The sequence below is a fragment of the Euprymna scolopes genome, chromosome 43 (assembly GCF_053919585.1).
Source record: "Euprymna scolopes isolate OS-2025 chromosome 43, ASM5391958v1, whole genome shotgun sequence".
NCBI classification, from domain to species: domain Eukaryota; kingdom Metazoa; phylum Mollusca; class Cephalopoda; order Sepiida; family Sepiolidae; genus Euprymna; species Euprymna scolopes.
The window spans coordinates 29,505,954-29,532,653 of NC_136524.1; the positions used below are offsets into that span (position 1 = coordinate 29,505,954).

At 34.2% G+C, this 26,700-nt stretch overlaps 1 protein-coding gene across 3 annotated transcripts in view; it reads left to right on the forward strand.

Moving 5' to 3' along the window:
- The window catches only part of LOC145268262 (mitochondrial 2-oxodicarboxylate carrier-like), a 107,222-nt gene that overhangs the window by 49,275 nt on the left and 31,247 nt on the right, over nt 1-26,700 (forward strand). For all 3 annotated transcript variants that reach the window (XM_080123615.1, XM_080123617.1, XM_080123616.1), the window contains exons 3-5: nt 6,304-6,433; nt 11,492-11,599; nt 20,977-21,141. In XM_080123615.1, the coding sequence (XP_079979741.1) occupies nt 6,304-6,433; nt 11,492-11,599; nt 20,977-21,141 (403 nt within the window). The remainder of the gene's footprint in view (nt 1-6,303; nt 6,434-11,491; nt 11,600-20,976; nt 21,142-26,700) is intronic.

Here is a 26,700-nt window from a genome sequence, read left to right on the forward strand (position 1 = left end):
ACTACTACTGCTATTTGGCATAATGCATATGGCATAATTATATTGATATACCAGTTCCTATTAGATCACAGAAGTTAAACGACGTTGAACATGGTCTGCACTAAAGAAATTAAATACAAGTCCAATATTTGGAAAATATTGTTTTTCTAATATTGTACTTTTTATTTTATTTTTGTCAAATCAGTCATCCCTAGGGAGACTCGAAATAAAGAGAAAAAAAGTTGACGAATATGTAATCTTGGATTCTCCCTCTTTTATCATGTTGGCATATTCTTTTGCATGATTGTCAGCATATATACACATAACATATTTATAGAAATCCATCTTCATCGATGACTTTGAGCTCAGACATGGTTTCGGTCTGAAGCATCATTGCCACCCTCATCTTCAAGTGGCCTTTCGGGCCTTGATAAGTGATGACTCCCTTGTTAAAAACAAAAAACAAAAGCACAAAGTGTAACATTTTAAACGATAAACAACAGTTTGAACATCGTCATTTATGTAAATGCGTACTTTTCACATGTGTTTTTACTGGTGAGAACTCCAGCAACAAATCAACAAAACCGTCACTTTTACACCCATTGCTGGGGTGGGTTTACATGTGTCTTTATTTTTTCTTTTCATTATCTTCTTTCATCGTCCATGACTGGACGGTTTATTCCAAGGGAGAGGCTTCACTGTTGGGGAGAGACTGTGTAAATTATTTACTTACATAGTTACTAACTTTGTTGTTCAAGACTGGCCGTGATCCTTTTGTGGTTGTATATAGCCTCATCTTTTTTAGCTAGATAATTTACTCATTGAGAGGAGAGACCAAGGTGTAATTAATTAATCACTTCTTGCTTTTCTAACTTAGTCTTAATGCTGGTGAGGCATAGGCAGAGTCTCTAGTCAACATTCACTTAGATTTCTATATTGTCAGACACATCTTTTCTGTCCTGATTTTGTTTCTCTCCTCAAATATATATTTCAACACCAGCGTTTCTAGCGTGTGTTGTCTAGGGAGCTAACTTTTGACCCCTGCCGCCTTCAATCACGCCACCTGCAAGTGGGTCTATTTCCATTTGCTGCCAGGTTAACCTGACATATACTAATGTGACCCTTGCCAAATTTCTTACTAGTTAACTTCATCTCTACTTACTGTCATAGGGTCCTTATATATAACATAAGCGTCCTAGCAGCAGCTCATGAATTTGACTTGTTGACCTTTTTACTTATCTTCTGTTCACCTCTGAGAACCATCTGGGTTATCTTGACATGTACTGATGTAACACTCATCAAAATTCACACAAGCTAACTAAATCACTACTTACTTAAGCATTGTTGAATTGCTATTACTCTGTTGCATTACCATAACTGCACTGATGAAGTTAGTCTTATATCTTCTTTACGTATTTTCTCTTGGCTGATGGAGAAAAATGAAGATTAGCCAAAATTAGAGAGTTTTCAATGAATTATATTGAGCAGAGAAGTTTTAAATACGATGTTCCTGGCCGCTAAAACTCACAGCTCTTAATTAATCGATCCAGACTTCCTCTAATGTCTTAGCTAATGAATTCCCTTGTTTTTACAGGAACTCTAAAAATATTCATGAACATTCCATGTTTTCCTATTGCTGTAACCCTTCTGTTTTAAACATAAATTATCTCTTTTGTGAATATATATCTCTTTAACTCATTATTTTGTTTTGTTTGCCATATAACAATGTCTCTTGGTTTTCTCACAGTTGAATATAAAATCTGCAAATCTTTTTCACTGAAAATATTTCTCTGAATCATCATAAAAATACTTCTCCCATTATTAAACACCCTAAAATAAAACCCCAAAGCTGGTGTGAATATATCCCTAAAAGACTAATGACCACCTCCGTAAAACTGGAAATGGGTATCCACAGTGGGATACCCAGCAACACTGATCCATAGACTCGGGTCAATTGGTTTCCACAAGAAAAATCTGGCTTTTAAAGGATTTAGGTAGCTCCCAGAAAGATCATTAAAAATAAATTCAGAAAGTTTTCTGATTGTTCCAAAATATAATTATTTGTTTTTATTCAGGATAGTGTATGCACAAATGACAAGCATACAAATGCATTTCTCCATTTTTATTTTGTACGTCAATGTGTAAACATTGACTACTACACACTATTGCTGCTTGTAAAAGCTACTTTCAGGAATGGGCTGACATTGCAAATTTTCTCAAAATGATATGGAACTGGTAGGTAATAGGCAATTCTAATCAAAGATTTACGCATCATTTTTTTGAATAATGCTGTTACTGCAAGTGATGGTAAAATCAACTTTTACCAAACAGTTTCTGACTTTAGTTTTACTAAAAAAAATTTCTGCCTTAATGTGTAGAATAGCAAAGCATTTGTCATAACTTTGAGAGCACAAGCAATACTTATGAAATTGCTGAATAATGAGTATGAAGATTTCAAAGTGATCTCCTGTTTTTTGCACGGTATTGCCAAATGAGTGTAGAGAGATTTTTGGTGAGCTTTCGCAAGAGTGATAGCAGTGAAAAGATCTTAATCTTTAGGTTCCTTTTAAAGGAAAATATTAACATTCAGGAGGGAGACCTCAATTTGACAGCAAAGAATGAAAATGCAAATAATATTTTATCCAAACATAAATCTGGAAGAAATAAATCTTGCTTATAATCTGACAGCAAAAAAGTGGAATTTCAATTGCTGTTTATGGTGAAAAAAACAAAACAAAACAAAAGCCCTCCAACTTTTGACTCACTTTAACTTTGATAATTTTTTATATTTTTATGATTGACAATGATATTGACAATCATTATCTTATTTTATCATCTCGAGGAGGTTTGACAATTCCATCCACCCATATTGCTGAATTTATTTGTTTTTGTTTTGCAATTTTAGATTTTTTTTTATACATTAATTAAAGAAAAAAAATATGGGCAGTTCATAACAAGGAAGTCTGCAGAAATAATTTTGAAAACTTATTCTCCAAAATATATTAATTTACATGTGAGCAGCATATTGAAAAATTATATAAATTTAAAACTGAAAGATTGTCTATAATCTTTTTTTTTTTTTTTGTGGCCAAGTAAAATGTACTTTTTTTTTTTCCAGAATTAATCCCTAGTTTAGTCACGTAAATTCTTGCGAGTTGACAAGAAAACGACATCAAACTTGTGTTTGCATTTCTCCCACAACGAAACGTTGGGTTATTCTCTTCCATCATTCAATCGCTTCTTCCCTAATCGTCAGTCGTATTTTCTTTTCATCCTTTTCTCAACTGATAACAAACTCACATGCACGAGATAATGTCATGGCTACAAAAACAAAAAAAACGTCTTTTTATCTTGTCACCTTGAACCCTGCATAATCTTTACATTTTATATCGGACAGGTTTCAGGTTTGAGCGCCAATGCTTCTCTACAGCGGTCACATGAGAACTGTGGACGCTTATTGCTGTAACTCTCCCCACTGTTAATACAAAAACCGAAATTATTATAATATATTCTATGAAACAAGGAAAAAATTTCCTTTAGACGAAATTAGAAAACATTTGTTAAGAATGTTTTAAATGTAGCAATGCCAGAAATAAAATTGAAATCTAGTGTTGAACATTCACCTTTATTTACGATTTTTACTGGTTCTCTTGTGCTTTATAAAGAGTATCTAAAATTCCTCTGGTGAGAAAAAGGTGCAACTACATTTTAATAGCGAAATTCGGAAAACGTAAAAATCGATTACACACCCCCTAAAAAGAGCAAAAAACAAAACAATGGTATCTACTGACTTTTTGTGTCAATTTCAACTAAAAGCAATGATATTTACTTAATTGGCATGTCAGAAGTATTTGAATGTTACCGTATTTAAAACAAATACAATTTTTTTTATTTTTAACATAAAAAAGTCTCATTATTAGTTTGAGAACAAGGGAAGTAACTCAATTATGCTGAAAACAAGGCAAAGCAGCCCATATTTATGCTTGTTAATACACAATATATTTTAAAAATTGGTTATTACATTAGACGCTATTTAACTCCCCTTAGAACTCTCCAGTGTTTTTTTTTTTTTTTTAACCGAACATTTTATTTTCACTAATTTTCTTTAATAATTTTTTCTACCATATCGTTTTCCATAATTTTTGGATATATTCATTACTTAAATATGACAATTAAGCAGATTGTTGATTTACCTTTGCTATGATAGAGTAGTTGCACCGAAAAATTATCATTTAATGATTTGTAGCAAAGTGAATAACAATTTACTGCTCTTACTTTGATATTCCTCAAATAGAATCTTAAAAAAAAAAAAGAAAAAAAAAAGAAACGAATCACCTGTTGTAATCTATTCAAATAATTTTTTTTTTTATATCTGTAAACAACAACTTGGAAAGGTCAGGGGAGACAATTCAAAATTGAGTTTTTGTTTTATTTATGTATTATAATGAAATAAAAGGAAAAATACTTTTACCTAATGAAAAACATTTGACTTTGGGCAGGATAACATTAAAATATGTAGGTAGAATTCATGCAAGCATTATTACAGATGTTAACATCGGAAATAATACTTGAATAAAAAACGAACTGAGTTATTTCCCTTTTACTTATTCAATGGCCTCTTAGAAAAGTGGGTTATAGTCAGTCAACTTACTTCCTAACTTCCGACGTTGCTGCTAACGAAAGCAATGACAAGACAAATCAGTTCCTTCACTTTTTTCTTACACACCTATATCTTCCCCACCCCTTGTGCATGCACTCTTCTTTTTTTTATTTTATTTATTATGTTTTTCCAATGGTTCTTTTTTATTTAATAATCATTGAAAAGTTTTTGTTTTGTTTTTTGTTTTTTTTCGATCTTATTTTAATTAAAAATTATTGAAATTAGTTTTATTTTTAAAAAGAATTATTGAAAACACTTTTGAAAATATTTAAAAACTATTTTAGAAATATTATGTATAGCATACGATTTTTTATAATGTTTAATATTTTGTTACTTTGATTTCAATAATTTTATTTTTATACTTTCATAGGCATATATTTATTATATAAATAAAAAAAAACAACTTATTTTTTAAATTTTATAAACATATATTTCTTATAAAATTTCAACTAAAATAAAAACTTATTTTTTAATTTTGTTATTTCTTTATCTTTTTATAATTTTGTTCATTTTTATTGTATACTTTCAATAATGTCTTTTTCTTATATTTTATTTCAATAAATCTCTTCTCAATAGGCATACTAAAGGAACTAATTTGTCTTGTCACCGCTTCCAGTAGCAGCCACGTCAGAAGTTATGGAGTACATGTAGCTGACTATAACTGAAAAGTGACCTCATGTGACATACTTGGCTGTAAATATTATTAGGTCATGACTCCACACAAATGTATTTTTATGGTTTTGAAAATCTGTGCACATATTATACGGGCTTTTACAGTAATGCAAAATTAAAAAAAAAAATACAATAAAATAATAAAATAACCTACAGCTAAATATTTAGAGGTTTTAAAAGAATCATAATTGAGAATTTAGAACAGAATCGGTAATTGTTGCGAATAATATTGAAATTATTCCATTATTAATCCATACCTCAGTCTAGAAGGATTTCTCATCCACTGGTTGAGAGCAGAAAAGATAAAGTGTAGTATCAGAATGGGTTGTACACCATCAAAAGTGTGGGATCATTGATCTTACTCTATCTTACTCTTAGGTAGAATCATTTCAAACACCATAATACCACATTTACTGGAGGGGGTTGCTCTATTTGATGTATCATCAGTATGTTGAAAATTTATTGCATTCAGTTAAAAATGGCACAATAAAACTAGCACAAGCAGATAAATAGAAAAAAATGGCACAAGGAAAAATATAGATGAAAATTTAAATCTCACTATGAATTTATCAAAACCTTGGATGCAAAATATAAAGGGAAAACATTAATAAGTTTGTCAAATTAAAAAAAATAATATTGAAATTTAAAAATCGATGAAGACTTTTTGATACCCCCCCTTCCAATGAAACTTTATTTGTTTTTTTTTTCTTTATCCTCTCTCAAATTACAATAAGAAAGAATTATAAACAGATTTTTCTCAGAAATGCGAGTAAGATGTACTGAAACCAAAAAGCAAATTAAAAGAGAATCTAAGAACACGTGTGCCTTTTTGCAGACCAATTAATAAGGATTTAGACAGACTTGGATAATTAGATAATAAAACTTAATATCCGAAGAAGTGTAATTTCTAAACTAATATTTTTTTGCTATTTTTTCTGCCAATAAAATTTGTTTTGATTAAACTTTATTGTTTAGTATTTTTTTTTTTCTAGAATTCTTGGCTTCTACAAAGGAATTCTTCCACCGATTTTAGCTGAAACACCAAAACGTGCAACAAAATTCTTCACTTTTGAACAATATAAGCACGTCTTTGCCACAGGAAACTATATATCTCAGCCTATTGTAAGTATTTTAGTTAAACAAAGCTGGGGATGCTGTAGATTTAGATTTGGTCGGGTTAGGGTTACACACATTAAAAAGTTACCCATGAGAATGAATTTCTCCCTGTGTAGGACAGAACGTGCAATCCTTCGCAGTTCGGCATAGAACCAATATTTTCCTTCTTCAGAACTATCTTGTATTGGAACGCAAGTGTGTCATAATCAAGAAAGAAACACGATTTTATAATCCTATTAGAAACTAGCCTGGATGCCCAGCGTTGCCCAGGTCCTTGGAGGTGTGTTGAGCAAAAAAAAAAATAGTAGTAGACAGGCAGGCTTGAACCCGTACCACAAAGGAGGAAAAGAAAGTGGTAAAAAAAAAAAAAATGACGTGCTTGCTGTTGCGCCCATCGCCAAACCGGAAGTGACATATGTTTAAATTAAGGTTAAACAATCGAAAAGGGGGGATGACTTTCGAAAATATCGGGGGAAAAAAGCGACCCCCCTCCCTGTAGAAAAATACCCAGTTGAGGGTGAATAATTTTGGCCAATTTTTCGATATTTGTCATCTGAAGGGTCGAGCTTCAAAATGATACCGATCTCGTGAAAATCTGTCATCTCTGTCGAAAGTTTTAGGCAGACATACATACATACATACATGCATGCATACATTTAAGCAGACAGATGAGATTTATATTATAGATGTTTTCAGGAAGTGACGGTAATCTTTTTTTGGCATTATTGGACCAAATGGCAAACCCTACTCATTACATATAAGTGCTTCTCTGCTTCATTTTTCGCATTACATAGTTATGCATTATTTTGTCGAACGAATCCATGGAAAGAAATGTTCAGTGTTGACGTACAAATATTGATTGTTTCCTGTAAACGAAACAGGTCTGTAAAAATGTACTAAAATTTTTATTTTGATTGGGAGAAAAATGATTGGTAAGATAATTAAAACTTTGAGCTTTGGAATATAGCAAAATTGCAGACTGTTATCGTCATCTTTTTAGTTGTTGTTTCACAATGTTTTGGCCAATTATTCCTCTGGTCTTCGTCAGGTGGTAACCACGACGAAATAGGAGCTCCAAATGTCTCCTAACTGCATCCTCAGCATTGTCTGAAGATAGCAGTTTCAATTTTACCCAAAAGCCAGCCAGAGGCTTACTTGGCCAAAACGTAGTGAGATGACAACTATGGAAGGCAGTGATTGCTGAGAATGCAGTTAGGAGATTCGGAGTTCCTATCCCGTCGCAGTTACCACCTGATGAAGGCCAGAGGAATAGTTGGTCGAAAGCATTGTGAAACAACAACTAAAAGATGAGGAACGAAAAATAGTCGCAAAATTCAAAACCCAACCAGCTGTAATCATAACTCCCTGCACTGATGATTCGCGAAAGGATGAAACACTAGTGTCTGTAGAAATTATAAAAATAATTATAGAGATACTTATATCGGCCCATTTAAGAACTCTGTTCTTATTGTTGAGCACCCGAAGTTGAAATTTAAGTCACTCACTTAAGCTTACATGTGCAAATGAGGATGTTATAATCATTAGATCACTCTTACCGTCTAGACATTTATGTTTTATATAAATGTTAATTTTGACTGTATTTCTCATGGTTAATGCTGGCTGTGTGATTTGTTCTTTGCTACTGAAGTCAAAGATGGATTTGTGGCCGGGTTCGAATTTCTTGACCATTAAAAAAATAATTGTAGTAATGATATATATATATATATATATATATATATATATATATATATATATATATATATAATATAACTACTTCATTTACTCACATAAAATTAATATACGAAAGTATAAATTTATGCGTAAACTTGAAGTATTTACTTCAAAAGTGCTCAATACGTAGGTAGAGCTAGTTAGTAAATTATAAAATATATATGGCAATTAAGCTACACTGAATATTTTGCGTGTCATCCACTAAGCCTGAAGAATCCTAGAGTGGATGAAACGCGGAATATTCAGTGTAGCTTAATCGCCATATATATTTTATAACTTATATATATATATATATAAAAAGCAAATAGTTAATAAAACATGTTAAAAAACACTTTGAAAAAGAGTTTAAAACCTATCTAATTTGAAAAAGAAACACTTAATAAGTGGATAGTCCTTAATCTGCGGAGTTTTGAAGAAATACTTTCCTTCTCATCAGAGGGTAGGAATTAGCAAAATGTGGGATCGGATTTTGCATACAAAAGTATTTGATGAAACTGCAAGTAAGTTTATTATATATATATATATATATATATATATATATAATTTAAATAACAATGGATCTTAAAGGGATAATAACTGTGCATGGAATCTGATAGGGTGTTGTGGCTCATTGATAAAGCGCTCAACTGGGCACTTTTCTACAGGGAGAGGTCGTTTTTTTTTTTCGCCGATATTTTCGACAGTCATCCCCTCTTTTCGATTGTCTCGCCTTAATTTAAACCTATGTCACTTCCGGTTTGGCAGTGGTCGTAATAGCAAAGACGTCACATTTTTTTCCTCCTTCGCGATATGGGTTCGAGTCTGCCTTTCTACTGCCACTTTTTTTTTTGTTGCTCAGCACACAGCTTCAAACACCCGGGCAACGCCAGATACACATGCTAGTATTAGTGTAGTCATGTTCGATCCTTGTCGATGCTTCATCCATGCTGGTGATGGATTATACGTAGAGACATGTGTCCAGGGATGAAAATTTTTTTTTTAAATCTATAAATATAAAAGCGAAAATGTTTGTGTGTGGGCGTTTTCGTGTATCTCCAAGAAAGGCTTTTTTCCGAGAACCGATCAGTCACCTCACAACTTTTTAAAACTTTTTATATCACGCCTAAATGATAATATCTACGAGTTACCAACCGAGGTCGCCTGTTTATCTAATTTGCCCAACTTTGAAAAGATAAATATTCAACAATTTTCGACCGCCGCATGTGCATTAAGCTTTTTCATATAAAAAAAAGAAGCGAACAGACTCGCGGTAAATAAAACACTGTCCCGCACTAAAAGTTGACGTCATTAACTCGTATTAAGTCGCACATTCTTTTTTTTTTTCACACTTTATTATTTTCCAACTGCGTGTCAAGGCTTCTTTTTTTTTTTTTTTTTTTTTTTTAAAAACAACCAACGATTTTTGTTTTCATTTACACAAACACCTGGGCAACGCCGGATACCCCCCCCCCCGCTAGTCTATAATATAAATCTCACTTGTCTGTTGAAATATATGTATGTTTGTATGTCTGCCTAAAACTTTCGACAGAGGTGATGGATTTTCACAAGATTGGTATTGTTTTAAAGCTTGAACCTTTAGATGACAAATATAAAAAAATTGGCTAAAAATATTAATTTCTTCACCCTCAATTGGGCACTTTTCTACAAGGAGGGTCATTTTTTTTGTGACATCATTTTTGCAAGTCATCGTATCGGTTGAATTGACCGGTTAATTTCAACGTTCTGAACTTCCGGTCAGATAATAGAGGCATCGGCCAAGACGTCAGGGGTTTTTTGTTTTAACTTTCTTTTTTCTTTTTAGCCTTCATATCACTAATTCGAACCAGCCTGCCTACTACCACTTTTTTATTTATTTATTTTTTTTTTTTTAAGCTCAACACACACCTCCAAACACTCGGTCAATGTCGGGCACCAAGGCTAGTGTATATATAAAAGAACACAATTAAAAACTGTAAGAGTTAAGCATTTAAACATACTTAAAGAAATAAACAGTAAAATGGTCAACATCTTGAAATTTGGAATATATATATATATATATTGCAAATGAAAAGACAAGGTACTGTCTTTTTCTTTATTTACAATCACATTTAAGATATAAACTTGCATCAAAATTACCAAAATGTTAATCTATCTTGGGGTTTACAACAAAGTTATAAATGAAACGTTTTTTACTTTAAATTAATGTTTCAATGCAAAGCAATAACAGACGGGCAAAACCAGTTAGTATATATATTATATTTCTCTTACTCTGTCTGTCTTTTTGTTTGTCCATTCCACTCTTTCTCCAAAATTACTGGACTGATCTGGCTGAAATTTTGTATGGACCTTTATGATAAGGTGCAGTGAACTATTGTGGTATCCATTTGATGCACAGTTAAAGATTAATAGGGATTAGTTACCACAATATGACATTTACTCCAAGAATTTCTCAGAAACTACTGACCCGATCTGGTTGAAATTTTGTATGGATCTTTGCCATTATAAGATGTAGAGGATTGAGTATTATGGTTTCTGTTTGATGCGCAGTTAGGGATTGACTCATTACCTGCCAGTGTTATATTAATGGGACACTATAAAATATCTACATTTGCATCTAAAAGTTTCCCTTAATTCGTCTGCTAATGAGTTAATAGGAATTAGCCAACACAATACAATACTTACTTTAGAAGTTTACTTAGAAACTATTGGGCTGATCTGGCTGAAATTTTGTACAAATCTTTGTTATGATAATGTGCAACAAACTAAGTATGATGGTATTCAATTGATGCACAGTTGAGGATTATGGATTAGTATTTAATGCAAAAATGAGCACAAATTTAACCATATTCAACCATCCGACTCTGATGCCTCCGTTCAGTCTTGAAAGACAAAGAATACCCTGCTGTAGGGGCAGTTGCGCATGTAATTGTGGGGCAAGAGTTGCACAATCTCCAACCACACCTCTCCTGAATTGTCACTGCTTCAGTTCAGTGGCAAGGAGAAGTCCAAGACAACCGGAAACAATGCCGAGATAAGCAGAGAGCATATACAGCACTTGGAAGTTCCAAATGGTCATCTATATGGTACTGTCCAGGCTTATCGTTGCTTAACTTTGGTGATCTGACAGGAACTGGTGTGTCAAATATGATTATGCCATAAGTCTTCAACCATAAGTTTGGCATAAAGCACCGATTCTAATTCAACAGACTATGCCTATCTTTAATATCTTTAATGGGCTAAAGAGTCTAGTAGTTATATACGATAGAGACGACGGGTGTTGATTGTTAAATTTGCATTTATTGTATTTTATTCTTTTAAGAATTGTATGTCTTTGAATACATATCTCTTTGAAAGGTACTGACTTTAGCTGGACTATTTTCTGGCCTTACCGAAGCTGTCATCATCAACCCATTTGAAGTTGTGAAAGTCAAACTGCAAGCTGAAAGGGATGACATTCGCAAGGTAAGTAATTTGAAATTGATAAAATTTACATTCAGAAGTATTTTACGTTCCTGAACTTTTGGTTTGAGGATTAATTATTTGGATTCTTTGAACTAGTTCTCATCTTGAGTGTTATTTTCACAACGTTTCAGTTGATGTAACCTTCGGACTTCTTGCTGCAGTTTGGAATCTTTATATCGAACTTGGGAACCGACACAGAATTTCAAACGAAATCCTTTATTTAATATGCGTGGTTAGCATTCTCTTGTTTCATCAGCCATGACTGTATTTTTTTTTTTTTACTTTTTTTGGCTACCCACGCTGAACATTGAACCTTCAATCTCCAGGAATGTAACTTTTACAAGATAATTTTCACAACGTTTCAGTTGATGTAACCTCCGACCTTCTTCAGATGTAAGTTGCTGACGTTGGGAATCTTTATGTCAAACTCGGGAATCAACATGGAATTTGAAACGGAATCCTTTATTTAATCCATGGGGGGTAGCATCCTCTCGTTCCATCAGCCATGACTGGGTAAAAGTTCTAAGTAATTCACAATTGTATTAAAAAAAAAATTTTTTTTGGCTGCCCGCACTGAAAATTGAACCTTGAATCTCCAGGAATGTAACTTTTACAACACAATTTTACCAAGTACTCTATCCACTACACCATGATTCCTATTTACAATGCCTCCGCACAGGACAGAGTTAGACACCAGGGTCGTTTTTTAACGTAGAGAAAAGGAACAAAAATAAAAATTGTCTCAGTCGTGAAGGATTTCTCCTCGACCGACAGAGAACAAGAAACTGAAGTGCAGCATCCGAAGAACAGATGGTATTTATTTGCTCCCCCACTGAGCAAATTAGGCACAAGGCCGTTTTTAATGTGAGGTAAAAACCAGCTCCCCTAAAAGGGGTCACTCTGGTTACCAAAAATAATAATTGTCCCAGTATAGAGGGTTTCCCCTCCATTGACTGGTACAAATTATCTTAAGTGCAGCATCCGAAGAACAGAAGGCCAAATATTACACCATGGTTTCTTACAGACATTGAAGGTCCAATACTCAGTATGACCCAAAAGAAAAAATACAATTGCAAATTACTTAGGACTTCTACCTAGTCATGGCTGATGAAACAAGAGCATATTAACCCTGCGAATTTAATAAAAGGTTCCGTTCGAAATTCCATGGAGATTTCCGAGTTCAACAGAAATATTCCAGTTCAACACGAAACACTTGAAGATCGGAGTTTACATCGACCAAAATGTAGTCTGAAGAGTCTAAATAATGCAGAAGTATTTTTTGTTTTTCCAGATCCTGCTCTTTTTTTTATGTGACAAGAGCACATAAGAAAATTACGTTCTTCCTATTTTTATTTTTTTTTTTTTGTTATATTGTTCACTTCAAACATAAGTGATCTACTATAATAGAAACCAAATTTATGGGGTAGGGGGAAGAGACAACCTAAGTGGAGAGTTCATCAGCAGGATGTTTATTCACATTACATTTAAATTTCTGCATGTTGGTACAGTAGATTAAATATACAGAGCAGGAAGGGAATTCCAAAGGCAAGCAATCAACCTGAGGAAAGAAGCTATCAGAGTCCAAAATTTTCTGGCTCTAAGTACCTCTACAGTGAAGGGGTGGGATTTTGCTGCTAGTCGGGTGGGTCAAGGGAGGTATTTACATGAGGTAGGAATACAAATAAAATTGAATTTGCTTTTAAAATTACTTTCTAATCAACAATTTAAAAGCTTCAACATCGTTTTCAAATTCCGAATAGAAATGATATAGCAAACAAGTTGACATGTGTATATATAATTGTACAGAAAAACATTGGTACCGTCGGTTTCAAGTCTTACATAAGAGGGACCAGTTAATGGTAAATCATAAATAATGTTGAGCTCTTGTCAGCCATGTTGTTTTCTGTTTCCTAAATTTTATTTATATATATTTGTATATTTTGGCAGCAAGTCATTATTCAAGCATGTTTGATTGAACATAACGGAGTTATTCTTTTTTACAATCTTTCTGGATATCTTTTCCATTTGCCGAGCCGTGTTTTTAATTTCGGCAGGCATGTCATATAAAATGGCGCCCAAAAGTTGTTTGGCCATATTCTTCTTGAGTGCTTTCTATCGGTGCATCCGATTATCGTCAGGAGCGATTGTTGTTGTTTTCTTTTTCTTTTCCTCTGAGGCTGTTAGAAACAGTACTAAGCATAGAAAAAGGTCATTGGGTCACGTTGCTCAAGATTCAAAGAAGACCTCTAATGTCCCCTTTTTCATAACCCTGTATTCTTTTCTTCTTTTACTGCCCTCGTTTTGCCCTCAATATGGTTGGAAGAAGCTGAAATTTATGAAAAAAAAAAAAGTCTCTGAATTAATGTCTTATACAAATTGGGTATACATTTAGTTAAAATCAGACATATGTATTAAAGTTTTAAGTTTTTTTTCTGTATGGGTTACTTAGAGATAAGGTCTTTGACCGAGAACAGAAAAAATAAAGTGTAGTGTCACAACAGTTACTACACTATAATTCATATGTACTCCTCATTAATTTTTTAAAGCGCTCCTATCGTATCAAAGAACCGAGACCTGCTTACTTTACTGCCTTCTTAGGTCTCCATTCAGTCTTAAGAGATAAGTGATACCTGCTATAATTGCACCTACACATGAGGTCTATAGTGAAGCCAAAGTTGCATAATCCCCAACTGCATCTTCCCGACTTGACATTGCTTGATTCCAGTGCCAAGGAGAAGTCCAGGATGACTGGGAACAAATGCAGAGATAAGCAGAGAGGATCTCCCACATACAGCACCTGGTATTCCTAAATGGTTGCCTATTTTAGTATAAACCAGACTCAACGTCACTTAATTTCAGTGATCAAATGGGAAAGAAAATAGGAGTTGTGAAGAAAACAACAATTCTTTCCTCTTTGTCAAAAACATTGCTCATGGAATGTGAGGACTAAAGGATAATAAGGGAAGCAAGAATTATGAGACTGTTGAAAATAAGCCCCAAAGTCCACTTTCTACACCCCATAACAATAATAATTTATAGGTCACTTAGACCATGTGACAATAGCAATATCTCAGCCTATTGGTTTTATCATAGCCAGGTGCTGTACCTAATTGATTATTTTAAGATATCTCAGTGGTGTGGCCTTATTTGGGGGATGCGGGCAATGTGGAGTTGACCTTTAGTTATTACTAGACTACCCGTGACCCGTTGGGTCAGTATGTTATATTAGCTATGGAATTCATGTATGAGCATGACACTTGTGATGTAAAGAAAATAGTTTCTTTTTTTTTGACATAACAGAAATATTTCTATGAAAGTATATTAAAATGAAAACTCACAGACGGATCACTCAAACATGAAAAAAAAAAATTCTCCCTATTCGTGGAAAGTTACCTATTTTTCCGAAATAATTGCTCAAAAATCGAAAGTTAAACATGATTTTCCTACGAATCGAATGCCGACGAAAGTCATTTAGCAGCAAAAATGCACATGAACCTACCGATGAGAAATTCAAGAATGAAAAACCCATATTGGAATCCTTCAATCAAGTTATAGAAACTTAAAATCTAAAAAAAATAATTAATAAAACCTGAAGCAAAAAAAAATAAAACCTAAATAAATAAAATAAAATAAAACTAATATTGAAACAGATTAACAAATGTGTCAACAAATTCACCGTTTTCACACAACTATTTTGTATCTAGAAATGTAAACAAAAAAATAAAAAAAAGAAAAGAAGGAAAAGGGACAGATAGAGAGTAGTAGTAGTCTTGGCTTTACTACAATTGTTCTTATGTTTGTCAACGGGTTAAAGTTGTTTAGTTGTAAGAAAATAGCGACAGTATAGTTGTAATAAAGAATAGTTGCAAAACACCTCAACTCTTCCCGTGTTAAATAATAATTTCGAAATAATAACGTTAATATTTTAGTGTACAGATCAAAATCTGCAAAAGAAGCGATTTGTGTTTATTTGTTTATGTTGTTATGGGTTAATGTTTATGCGCGCATGCACAACTGGATGTCGTAAACCGGAAAGTGGGTTACATCACTTGTTACAAGGTCATTTGAGTTTTATAATTATATAGATTATTACTTCCAAGTCTACTTTGGCTCAGAGTGATAATACCTGTTAGGGCATCTGGTGCTACCAAGTCAGGCTGTCTGAAAATACTGGCTTTCTTACCAAAAATGTACCAAGCATTAGTGTTATTGTTCCCCCCCCCCACCTCCCTTTGCAAAATCCAATCATGCTCTGCCAAGTCGAAAACAAAAACAGTAATTTTCTTCTACAAAGCAACCATGAATAAATATTTGAAGATACAAAGAACTTGAAGCATAGAAAGTTTTTCCAAATTTACTGGATTCCACATTAAATAACTTGAAAATATAATTTTTTTTTTTTTAAGATTTTGTTTAAAAAAAATATTTATGAACTTTTTATTATTTAAAAATATTTATGAACGCTTTTTTTTTTCTTTTCTTTTTTTGTGCAATATTAATGGGAGTTCCAATGAAAGACAATTATTTTGGAAATATTCTTTTTTGGATACCTTTTTTTATTTTATGTTTTTTTTATGATTTTTTTAAAATGTTTTTTTTTTTAATGATTTATGCTTAAAAACATTTATAAAAATTACCAATACATCATGTTTGAAAAACAGTTCATACATATTTTATTATAAAAGATCTGTTTTTATGTTTTATTTTATTTTATTTTTTTTTTTACATGGGGGTCACCTATCAAGGTCTGGAAGCCACTCGGGAATAAGGGTTATTGTGTGTACAGTAATCAATGGGATACTATCGTAGTAATGGTTGGTATTGAAGATTTGATATAGTGTCTTACTTAAGGGGGCGATTAATTAGGAATTTGTTTATGTTGGACTTGAAGACATCCAAGTTGTAGTCAGGTGGGAAACAGGCAAACGGAAAAGAATTCCACAGGCGTGCACTTCTCTGAAAAAAGTTGTGTTCATGGAATCTACATTTTGATTTAGGCACAGATAAAGAGTGGAGGAAATTACTAACAGTGGTTTTAGCTAGACGGGTGTTTATCGTGAAAGATTGGTGATGAGGGACCAGAGATTGGAGCTCAGACGAGCACTTGCGATGGAAATAACTATAAAACAAAGACAGGTTTGCAATGTCTCTTCTGTGGGAGAGAGGTTGCAGGGAAGAAAAAAGAGCATCCCTCACTAAGCCAAAAGGTCTATTTTGTATGTTGTCAAGGTAGGATAGGCTGTTTTTAGAAGCTCCAGCCCAGATGTGGCAGCAGTACTCCATCTTTGGACGTACTTGGCTTTTATACAGATAGAGAATTGCATCAGTAGTGAGATATCTTCTGGAGCGGTAGAAGGATCCTACCATTTTCCCAGCGGCTCGGGCAACAGACCTGATATACGTGTTCCATTTAAGATCAGGAGTAAAGGTCAAACCCAGGAGCTTGTTAAAACATGAAGCCTCCCCAAGACAAGAGCCATCCATTTCAATTGATGCCAGATGGGGATCAGAGCATTGATGATGTAAAGATAGGAGCTTGGTTTTAGATGCATTAAAGGTAACCAGCCACCTCTTCCCCCACTGTACCATGCACTCAAGATCAGAGGAGAGAGAATCAGAGAGAGCTTTGTCATTTATGGCCTTTGATGTGTTGTCATAGATGGTCGTGTCATTACCATAGATATTAACAAATTATTTAAGTATGTGTTTTGGGAGATCATTGATGTAGATCAGGAAGAGAGTTGGGCCCAGGATGGACCCCTGGTGGACTTCAGCATTAATACTGTGGGCCTCTGATTGCTGCCCATCAACCACTACTCTTATGAGCCTATCGGAGAGAAATGATTTAATTATTGAGAAAACATTTCCAGTTATACCGTAGCTGGAAATCTTGTGAAGTAGGCCATGCCATACCTTATCTAAGGCCTTTGATATGTCCAGAGCAATTGCCCTAGAAAGGAAGCCTTTGTCGAGAGATTCACTAATCTTATGGGCTATAATCGTTAGCACATCAGCTGTAGATCTAGCAGAACGGAAACCAGATTGCATGTCACTAAGGAGGTTATTTCTGCTGAGGTGGTTGACTACTTTTTTTATTTAATATGGATTCCAGCAACTTACTCATGACACACAAGAGACTTATTGGTCTGTACTGAGATGGAGATGACTTATCACCTGAGTTCTTAAATACGGGGCATACTGATGAGGTTTTCCAGGGTGTTGAAAATCACTTCTGTATTGGAATCGGGAAATATTTTGAAATCATTTCATCACTCATACATGCATATATATATATATATATATATATATATATATATATATATATATATATAAATATATATATATATATATATATAAAACAAAAAAACACTAGCTTTCTGTTTGTCTTTTACAATGTCTGTTTAAATGAAAAAATGCTTCTTATATATATATATATATATATATATATATATATATATATATATATATATATATATATATATACTAGATTATAAAATAAAACAAACCAAACTCCATGAATAAATGTTTGGAGATATAAGGAACTTGAAGCATTAAAAACTGCTTCCAAAATTACTCGATTGACATTAAGTTGATATGCCATAAAACAAAAACAGCCAATTAATTGTACCTAATTATATTAGTTAGGGCACTTCCCTTCAAGATAACCCCTAAGCACCATCTAAAGAAATCATGAATAATGATAGTCGAAGAAAAAAAGGATTATTCAAAGATATGACAGCAAGTTCTCAACAACCTCAACCAAATATATAAGGTGCCTTCAATAAGTTTCCAGACCTTTTCTCGTATGGGTATAATCCTATGAACTGCATCACCCATTGCCGGGAGCAGAGTTGGGCCGCACCTTAATAGTAAAAGTAATCCCCACTCCCGACAACTCAGGGTTACATTTAAAAAAAAAACAAAAAAAACAAAACTTTCAAATAAATTTGCATACTTCCTTTCAAGTCTTCAAAAGTCTTTTAATCTTTTTCAAAACTTTTCAAAAGCTTCTGAGAGCCTTTAAACTGTCAAACTCTTTAAGAATTATAAGTCTTTACTAGTGGAGGCTTTTCATTGTCTAGTGGTTAGGACCCTAATATCTATTCCAGATGCTCGCTGGTTGCTGGAATTCATTGTTTTTCTACTCGACACACAACTCGTGCAAAACCATAAGTCCATGTGGTAGTTCTGTTCTCATAATGGCTGGATGGTGACCCTACCACAAGGGTCCCCTTCTAAGTGATCTCCTCTTGCTGCACTGCACTTATTGTACCATTCCATCAACTTCTGGAAGGTCCCATGGAAGTCCTCTTGTGTGAGTGACCCTTATCACAGCCTCTTTCCTCTCTTCGATTGCCTTATTATATCCTCTAAGGTTTTCTTTGAACTTAGGGAATAACCAAAATTTACAGGGAGCAAGATCTGAACTATAGGGAGGACAAGGAACTGTATTAGTGCCGATATTGGTCAAATTGTCTGTGACAAGAATGGAGTTGTGGACTGGTACATTCGTATAAATCTTCAGTTCCTTGCAAATAATTGAGTGTATAGTTTCCACGCTGATATCAAACTGTGCACTTATTGTCTCTATAGACATGCAACGATTCTTATCCATGAAATTCTTTATTTGGCCAATCAACTCTGGTGTTTTGACATTCTTACTTCTCTCACACTTCTCCTCATCCCTCACAGACTACCTGCCTTCCTTGAATCTCTTATGCCACTCAAAAACTGATGCTCAATTCATGCAAGATGGTTCAAAAGCAGTCTGAAGTATTCAATACATTTCTGTGGCATTTTTTCCATGTTTAAAATGGAATTTTATTGTACTCATTCTTCTAAAGTGTCTTCACATCCAGATTGCATTTGTGAAATTCACCAGCTGTAACAATCAGGCTTTAGTAGAGTGTACTCCAATTCCTGCTACAACTGTTCATTTGAACCTGAAATTATAAAAATTGATGTCATCTCATAAGATGTGTTGCAATAACATACTGAATTTTTAAAAGTCTATGAGAATTTTAAATGCCTGTACAAAATATCTCGAAACTTAATGAAGGCTCTTCGTACTTAGTCCCCATCTCAGATCTTATCTGTTTCCATCTGTTTTCACACAAATTGGCTATTCTCTCTGTTTGCCAGTAATCCCACTGCACTTCTTGTGGACCATATGCGTGCAAGTATCACAAAACAATTGCAGAATATGTCTAAAAATGGAGTGCTGTTGACAGGGTACAAAACCAGCTTTGGAATAAATCTAGTGAGCGATACCCCTTTCTTCTATTTGCAACCTCTTTCTCACAGAAGACATTGTGCATCTATCTCTGCTTTATTTTTTATTATTTTCATGGCAAGTGCTTGACTGAATTTCTATCTATGGCCCCCCTTTGCAAAACATTCACTACAAACACTCGTCTAGCAAGAACCAATACCAACAATTTGCCCCATTTTTTCTGTGTCTTAATCTAAGCACAAATTCCATGAACAAAGTTTCTTTCCTAGAACTGCCCACCTCTCTTCTTTCCAGCTTACCACAACATGGTCGTTTTCAAGTCCAAGTTCTTGTGGAGCCATCCCCTTAAATAATCACATTCTACTCAGTTACCACCACTACCAATTGCTACGCTGTTGTCCTAGTGATCAATGTACACTCATTAACTCTTATCCTCGAGCGGCCTTCGGACTTGGTAAGTGATGACTCCCTTATAAAAAAAACAAAACGAATAAAATAGAAAAAGAAAAACTGAAAGTCATTCTTTGTAAATACTAATTTGTGTCTGGTAGCACCAGACATCACAACAGCGTTTAGGCTATTATTGGTAATTGTTTAGCGCAGGGGTGTCCAAGGTTTTCAAATGGGTGGGGCGGCATTGGGATTCATATTGCTGACTTTTTAGAATTATGTGGGTCAAACTAATAAAAAAAATGACCTGGACGTGCTTTAGACGGTTTTGTTCATTAGCTTTGCTTTTTTTTTCTCTTTTTTTTTTTTTTTTTTGAAACTGGTTCTCCAAAACCTCAATCTTTTAACCATTTTCTGAGTGAAAAGAAAAACCACCACAATATTTTCACACCTTTTCATTTAAAAACTAAAATTTCCTGAATATTTTTATGTTTTATACAAGGACTCTAGATTAAAGACTTTGACGGGCTGAACCTGGCCCATGGGCCATAGTTTGGTGATCCCTGGTTTAGTATATTTGTCTTTTGCACACTTTATCAAGCACTTCCTGCAATAGAATACACTGGAAGATTTTACACATATTTTTTCTTTAAATACCCAAATGGATTTTGTATCCTGTGGTCTTTTATATAGATATGTTGTAATGCTTTATTGTATTTATTTCATTTGTACTTACCTTTTATTTTTCTTCTAGCAAAAAAGCACCTTGTCAACAGCTAAAGAAATCATACATAATGATGGTTGGGGAAGAAAGGGATTATTCAAGGGTTTGACAGCAACTCTTGGTCGACATGGTGCCTTTAACATGATTTATTTCAGCCTCTATCATAACATTAAGAACATTTTGCCAGAAACTGAGGTTAGTATGAAATTTTAATCAAGATTTAAATGCAAAAAAAAAAAAAATAAATAAATAAATAAAAATCCATCCATTTTGCCAGAAACTGAGGTTAGTATGAAATTTTAATCAAGATTTAAATGCCAAAAAATAAATAAATAAATAAATAAATAAAAATCCATCCATTCCAGTTCAATTATTTGCTGTTAAAATCGATCTAAATATAATAAATACAATTTTTTTCCATCTTTCCTAATAATATAAACATCAAAACAGCTTATCTATATTATATTTATCTTAATCTTTCTGTCCCACCTTTTCTCAAAAACTGTTGATTTGATCTAGTTTAAATTTTTTTGCATAGAGTTTTAACATAATAAGGTTCAGCGAACTGAGAATCATAGTATCTGCTTAATGCACAGTTAGGGATTGATGGGATTAGTAATCACAATACCACATTTACTTTAAAAAATTTTTTGGAAACTACTCGGTCGATCTTACTGAAATTTGGTATGGATTTTTGTTATGATAAGGTGAAGCAAATTGGATATTATGGTATCCACTCGATACACAATTAGGGATTTTTTTTTTTTTACACTGGAATCACCACTTATCAAGGCCTGGAGGCCACTCGAGGATAAGTGTTAATGGGTATGCATTAGCCAATGTGATTATAGCGTAGTAAATATAAGTAGTAGGAGTTTTGTAAATTGGATTACTTAGGGGGACAGTTCATCAAGAACTTGTTTACATTGGACTTGAAGACAATTAGTCACCAAAATACGACATTTCCTCCAGAAGTTTTTCTCAGAAACTACTGGGCTGAACTGCTACCTCACTGTGTTGAGAGATGAAATTTGGCCAATTATTAGTAGTGCTTGGGACAAAATTGAAGATTTGATTTTTATGCAAGATGAAGCTCCTCCACACTTTGCTATTGTTGTTCGTGAATGGCTGAATGCCCAATTCAGTGAAAGATCGAAGGGTTGTTGCAGTTCGCACGGATGGCTAGCTAGAAGTCCTGACTTAACGTACTGTAACTTTTTTCTCTGGATTTAGCTGAAAGAGTAAATCTACTCAAACAAACCAAGAAATTTAGAAAAGCCTGAAGGGCGAATATGTGAAGTTATGATTACCTTTCCACAAGAGTTTCTTGTGGAATCAGTTGATGCAATTCCTGGTCGACTTGAAAAGCTAGTAGAGAATTAAGGCGCCTATATTGAGTTTCAAATAAAAGTCCGTGCATTATACTTTCTTCTTACTCATTAATGGTGGTCATTAACGTTTGTATAATTTTTACCATTTTTTAATTTAATTATTTTTCTGTGTTCCTGCTTTGAAATTAAATTTTTATTTTTTTATTTTTCAAGATTATATAAAAATTATGTTATGCCAGAAGTTTGATATTCATTTAAGCAGAGAAAATATTAGAATCTTGCATATAAATATTTGTGAAACATGTAATCTAAAAAAAAGGTACAAATATTTTTGGCAATTAGTTTTTTTTTTTTACATGAAAATATTAAATAAACAATGCTTAAGTCAATGATAATATTGGTAGTTTGAGAAATTAATTTTTCTTCGAGTTATATCGAATTCATTAAAATGGACTTTAGGAGTTTTTTTTGTGATGTTCCTGAAAAATTTTTTTTTTTTTTATTGTTACAATTTACGATGCTTTATTTTCATAAAAAGGCAAAATTAAATTCATGCATTTTTTTTTATTTTTTTACTCTTGAAAACCATAACTTTAGTAAAGGTGTTTTTTGTTTAAACAAAATAATACATTTCCACTAAGATTCAAATAAAAATAATGGATTCATTGTATTCCGTGATCATTATTTGATAATTACTGAAAATTTCATTAAAATTGGTTAATTTCCTGATTTTTTTTTTTTTTTTGTGAATTTTTAAGTAAAGGGAGGGGTCAAAATGTTTGTACATTTTGAGCATCGGCTATTCATTTTGCATGTACCTAGTATTTTAAAATAGGGAGTTACTTTTCAATCCCCTATATAGATACAGGAGTGGAGTGGAGAGAAAACAAAGAATAAAAATTTGGCTAGTTAGGCCCTCCCAACCCTTTCTAAATTATAGACCGCCTACGGTTTTCCAGTTTATTTGGAACCGAAAATAAGAAGGCCAATTTCTAAGTGGAGATCTGGTCTAAAGAAAAATGGGGGATGGGGTTTGAAAGTGGGCAATGTCCTTCCAAGATTAATGCAGTTTGGGAGAGGCCAGGGATTAAAATAAAAATAAAAAATTTAAATGAGGAGTGGGTATCTTGAAGGCTTTCTATTAGCTGGAGGAGGTGTTCATTCACTCAACTAGCTAAGACTAAACTTACCTGAACAGCTAGAGTTTGACAGAACCAGAAACCAAGTGCACCCCACTCATGTAGAGAATACGTACTCATACTTGACTCCTCTTTTACATACAAGCTCACTGTGAAATGTTTTTTTGACTCCTGAGGGAGGGGGGTATGAGGCCAATGATTTCAACAATCGTTTTTTATAACCACAAGTCATGGTGAGCAACCAGTGAAAACTTCTAAAGTTACTATAAAAATTGTCGAATTTCGGATTCAATCAGTTTGCCACCATCTTTGTTACTGGCAATTACACTCAGGATCATACTACACTCTGTTCAACATAATGTCTCAACACTTAACAGGTTATGTGCCCAGCCATGTCTTTTCTTTGATGGTTTAGAATCTAAATTCGAATTGTTGCAGGTAAAATTTCTGGGGTATCTAAGGATTTGAAAACTATACAGTCATACAATCTCCAACAGAGAATCCTAACGACCCCGAATTTCTCGAAAAGAACACGACTGTTTTTGCAGAACTGATTCAATACTTAGACGATAGAAGTCTGTCTCTGATTATAAGAGATGCCTTGGATGACGGACGGAAAGAATTGAACATATTAAGATGACATTATTTATCAAAAGGGAAACCGAAAATTATATCACTATATCAATGACTGACATCTTTGTTACTGGCAATTATACTCAGGATCGTACTACACCCTGTTCAACATAATGTCTCAACACTTAACACTCACTACTAGTATTCATCTTCTTTTTCTTTTTTCAAAAATTGAATGTAATCTCTTTCTATTACATCTGATCTTGACTTTTAGCTGGTGCTTAAAGAATGCAGTCAGATCCTGATCAGCAAAAGATTCAACCCTTTGCTTATCTATTAGATGCGATATCCACACTACCATTCACATGAGGGCCAGGATTGTGAGATATATTATTCATTTCCCCTTGTCGATTACATAGGATATACATTTAGTGAGCAAGTATGTTTAGAATCGATATGAGCTGTCATCTCATTGGCACACTCATAGTACCGCTGAAGTTCACAGCATTTGAAGAAAATGTGTTCAAGTATTTCTTCTGCTGGTATCCCTGTAGTGGTGGACACCTGGGTAAATCCATTATTCTAGAACTGTGTCATATAGTATTAAAACACTACACATTTCAAATCAATCGCTAGTTGGAGAGAAGATTCAGAGTTGTTGAAATGACTTGAACCTGGTGCTCAATTCCATATGGAGTGAATCCTCCCTTCTAACTATCCTAATCACCTGATGAGTAGGTCGTCGGCAGCCCCCGCTCCCCCCACACTTATTAATCTTCTATGGAGTTCCTTTCTAGAAGTCGGAGAAAGGTCAATGGACTTTGGAAGCTTTTTGGAGCATCTCAGCAGTCCCTAAGGAACTGCTTTTCGCCCCTTTGCTTACAATGACTTTATATTCAATAATCAAGAATGATGATGGAAAAGGAGCTATCGACCGTGGGGTTGCACACAGATTCATCTGTCAGTGTCCTATTCTGTAAGGCCAGCTTCCCTCACACAAACATAGAATACAGACCTGTCTACAAACCCAATACCTCTTCCAATCCTAAAGAAATGAGAACTGGAGGCGTTGGAAGGCCTTTAAGTTTTTTTGGCAGGCAGAGGAAATATGGCCAGTCAATACACGATGAGAGGAAAGATGTAAGTAGTATACACAGCAACTCTACCCTTTAAGGGAAGTTTCTTCTGAATCTAAGAGCTTTGATTGACCAATTTCTTTTGAGCTGGACACCTGATCCAAATCACATGCTAAGGATCTGAAACAGATCATATGTTTAGCTGAAAAAAGCTGGAAGAATGGTGCCAAAGCTCCATGCACTAAATTGCAGGCCTGCAGTCAGCCTTGTGTTGATTTTGGCTCCTGTGATTGTTTCATAATACCTCTGTTACCATTTTGATATTTTGAAAGCATGATACAAAGATGATAGTGTCCAGAGACTCTGTTTTGATGACATGACCATGATTGACCTGTCCCCTTCATCCTTACAAACAATGTTGATTGTCAGACAAAGCAAGCTGCCTTCCCCCTGCAGATTGCCATATGCTGAAAAGACATCAAAGTCCCTGGTCAGCACCTGACAATCCCTAAAAGAAATAAAGTGTGTCTTCTGGATCGCAGAAACATCCACTCCAAGAGACAAGAGGTTCCGCCAGATGTGAACTGCCCAGTTTGAAGACCTTAAGCCCCTCGCATTCAAACTAGCCAGCTTAAGAGACACAGACTTAATTTAAGCAGTGTTACACCTGGTTATGAAGTCTACTGGTGAAAGGACTCTGATGCTATGCACTGTGCTAAATATGGTCAATTTTCTGATATCCTGGCCACTGTGTGTAATTCCTTTAACAATCATGGAAAGGTTAGTTTTAAGACTGTATAGAGAAGTCGATGCACCAAAAATTGGCGCCCTTCTCTTGTATTCTAGTAAAAGTTTATCTAGGATGAGGAGCTTTTGTCCTTGATAAGTTTTGTCCCCCTTCTTGACTTCCAGCATTTGCCAAACATAGTTCTTTCAACTGGCTGGAGGCCTTATAAAAGTTGTCTTGAAAGGGTCATCCAGTAAGTTAGTAAGGTCTTCAATGTCTCTATCCCCTATCCAACAGTTCAGAGAGAGGTTTCAAATTCCTCCTTCACTGTGTAGACAGACGGGGTAAATTTTATAAATGTCTTCCCCAACTTTAAAGGAGAGAGGTTTTTTTTTACCTTTTTCTTTTTTTCTTCCTGCAAGGAGGAGAGGCTGATTGTCTCCTTTTCTTCCTCAGTTCATTTTCCTCAATAGCAGAATCAGAACGGGGTGGTGTGTGTGTATGTATGTGTGCAGGTGTCTGTTTTGGTGTGCACAGCATGGATGTAGGTTTTGTTTCAGGTATTGGTGTGTGGGCTAGTGTTTGCAGAATGGGTGGTAGGTGCTTTATACATCAGTATGTTGTTCTGGCTTTGGGAGTCGGTTGTGTGCATGTTGATTTTGGTGGTGTCAGGAATGGTGTATGCTCAATGGGCAACCTTTTCCTCCCCCTTAATTCTTAGTCACTTTTTTCTTTCTTTTTTTTTGTTGTTTGATGAATTTAGAGGGAGTGAGTTTATGTGTCTTCTTCTCACTGGCTAATTTCACCTCATTGGAAGAATTGTTGGTTTTTCTTTTGGTCTTTTTTTGGGAGGGACAGGTAGTGTAGTATCTGTTCATCTGTTATGGTAACATTCTTTCAAAGATTAC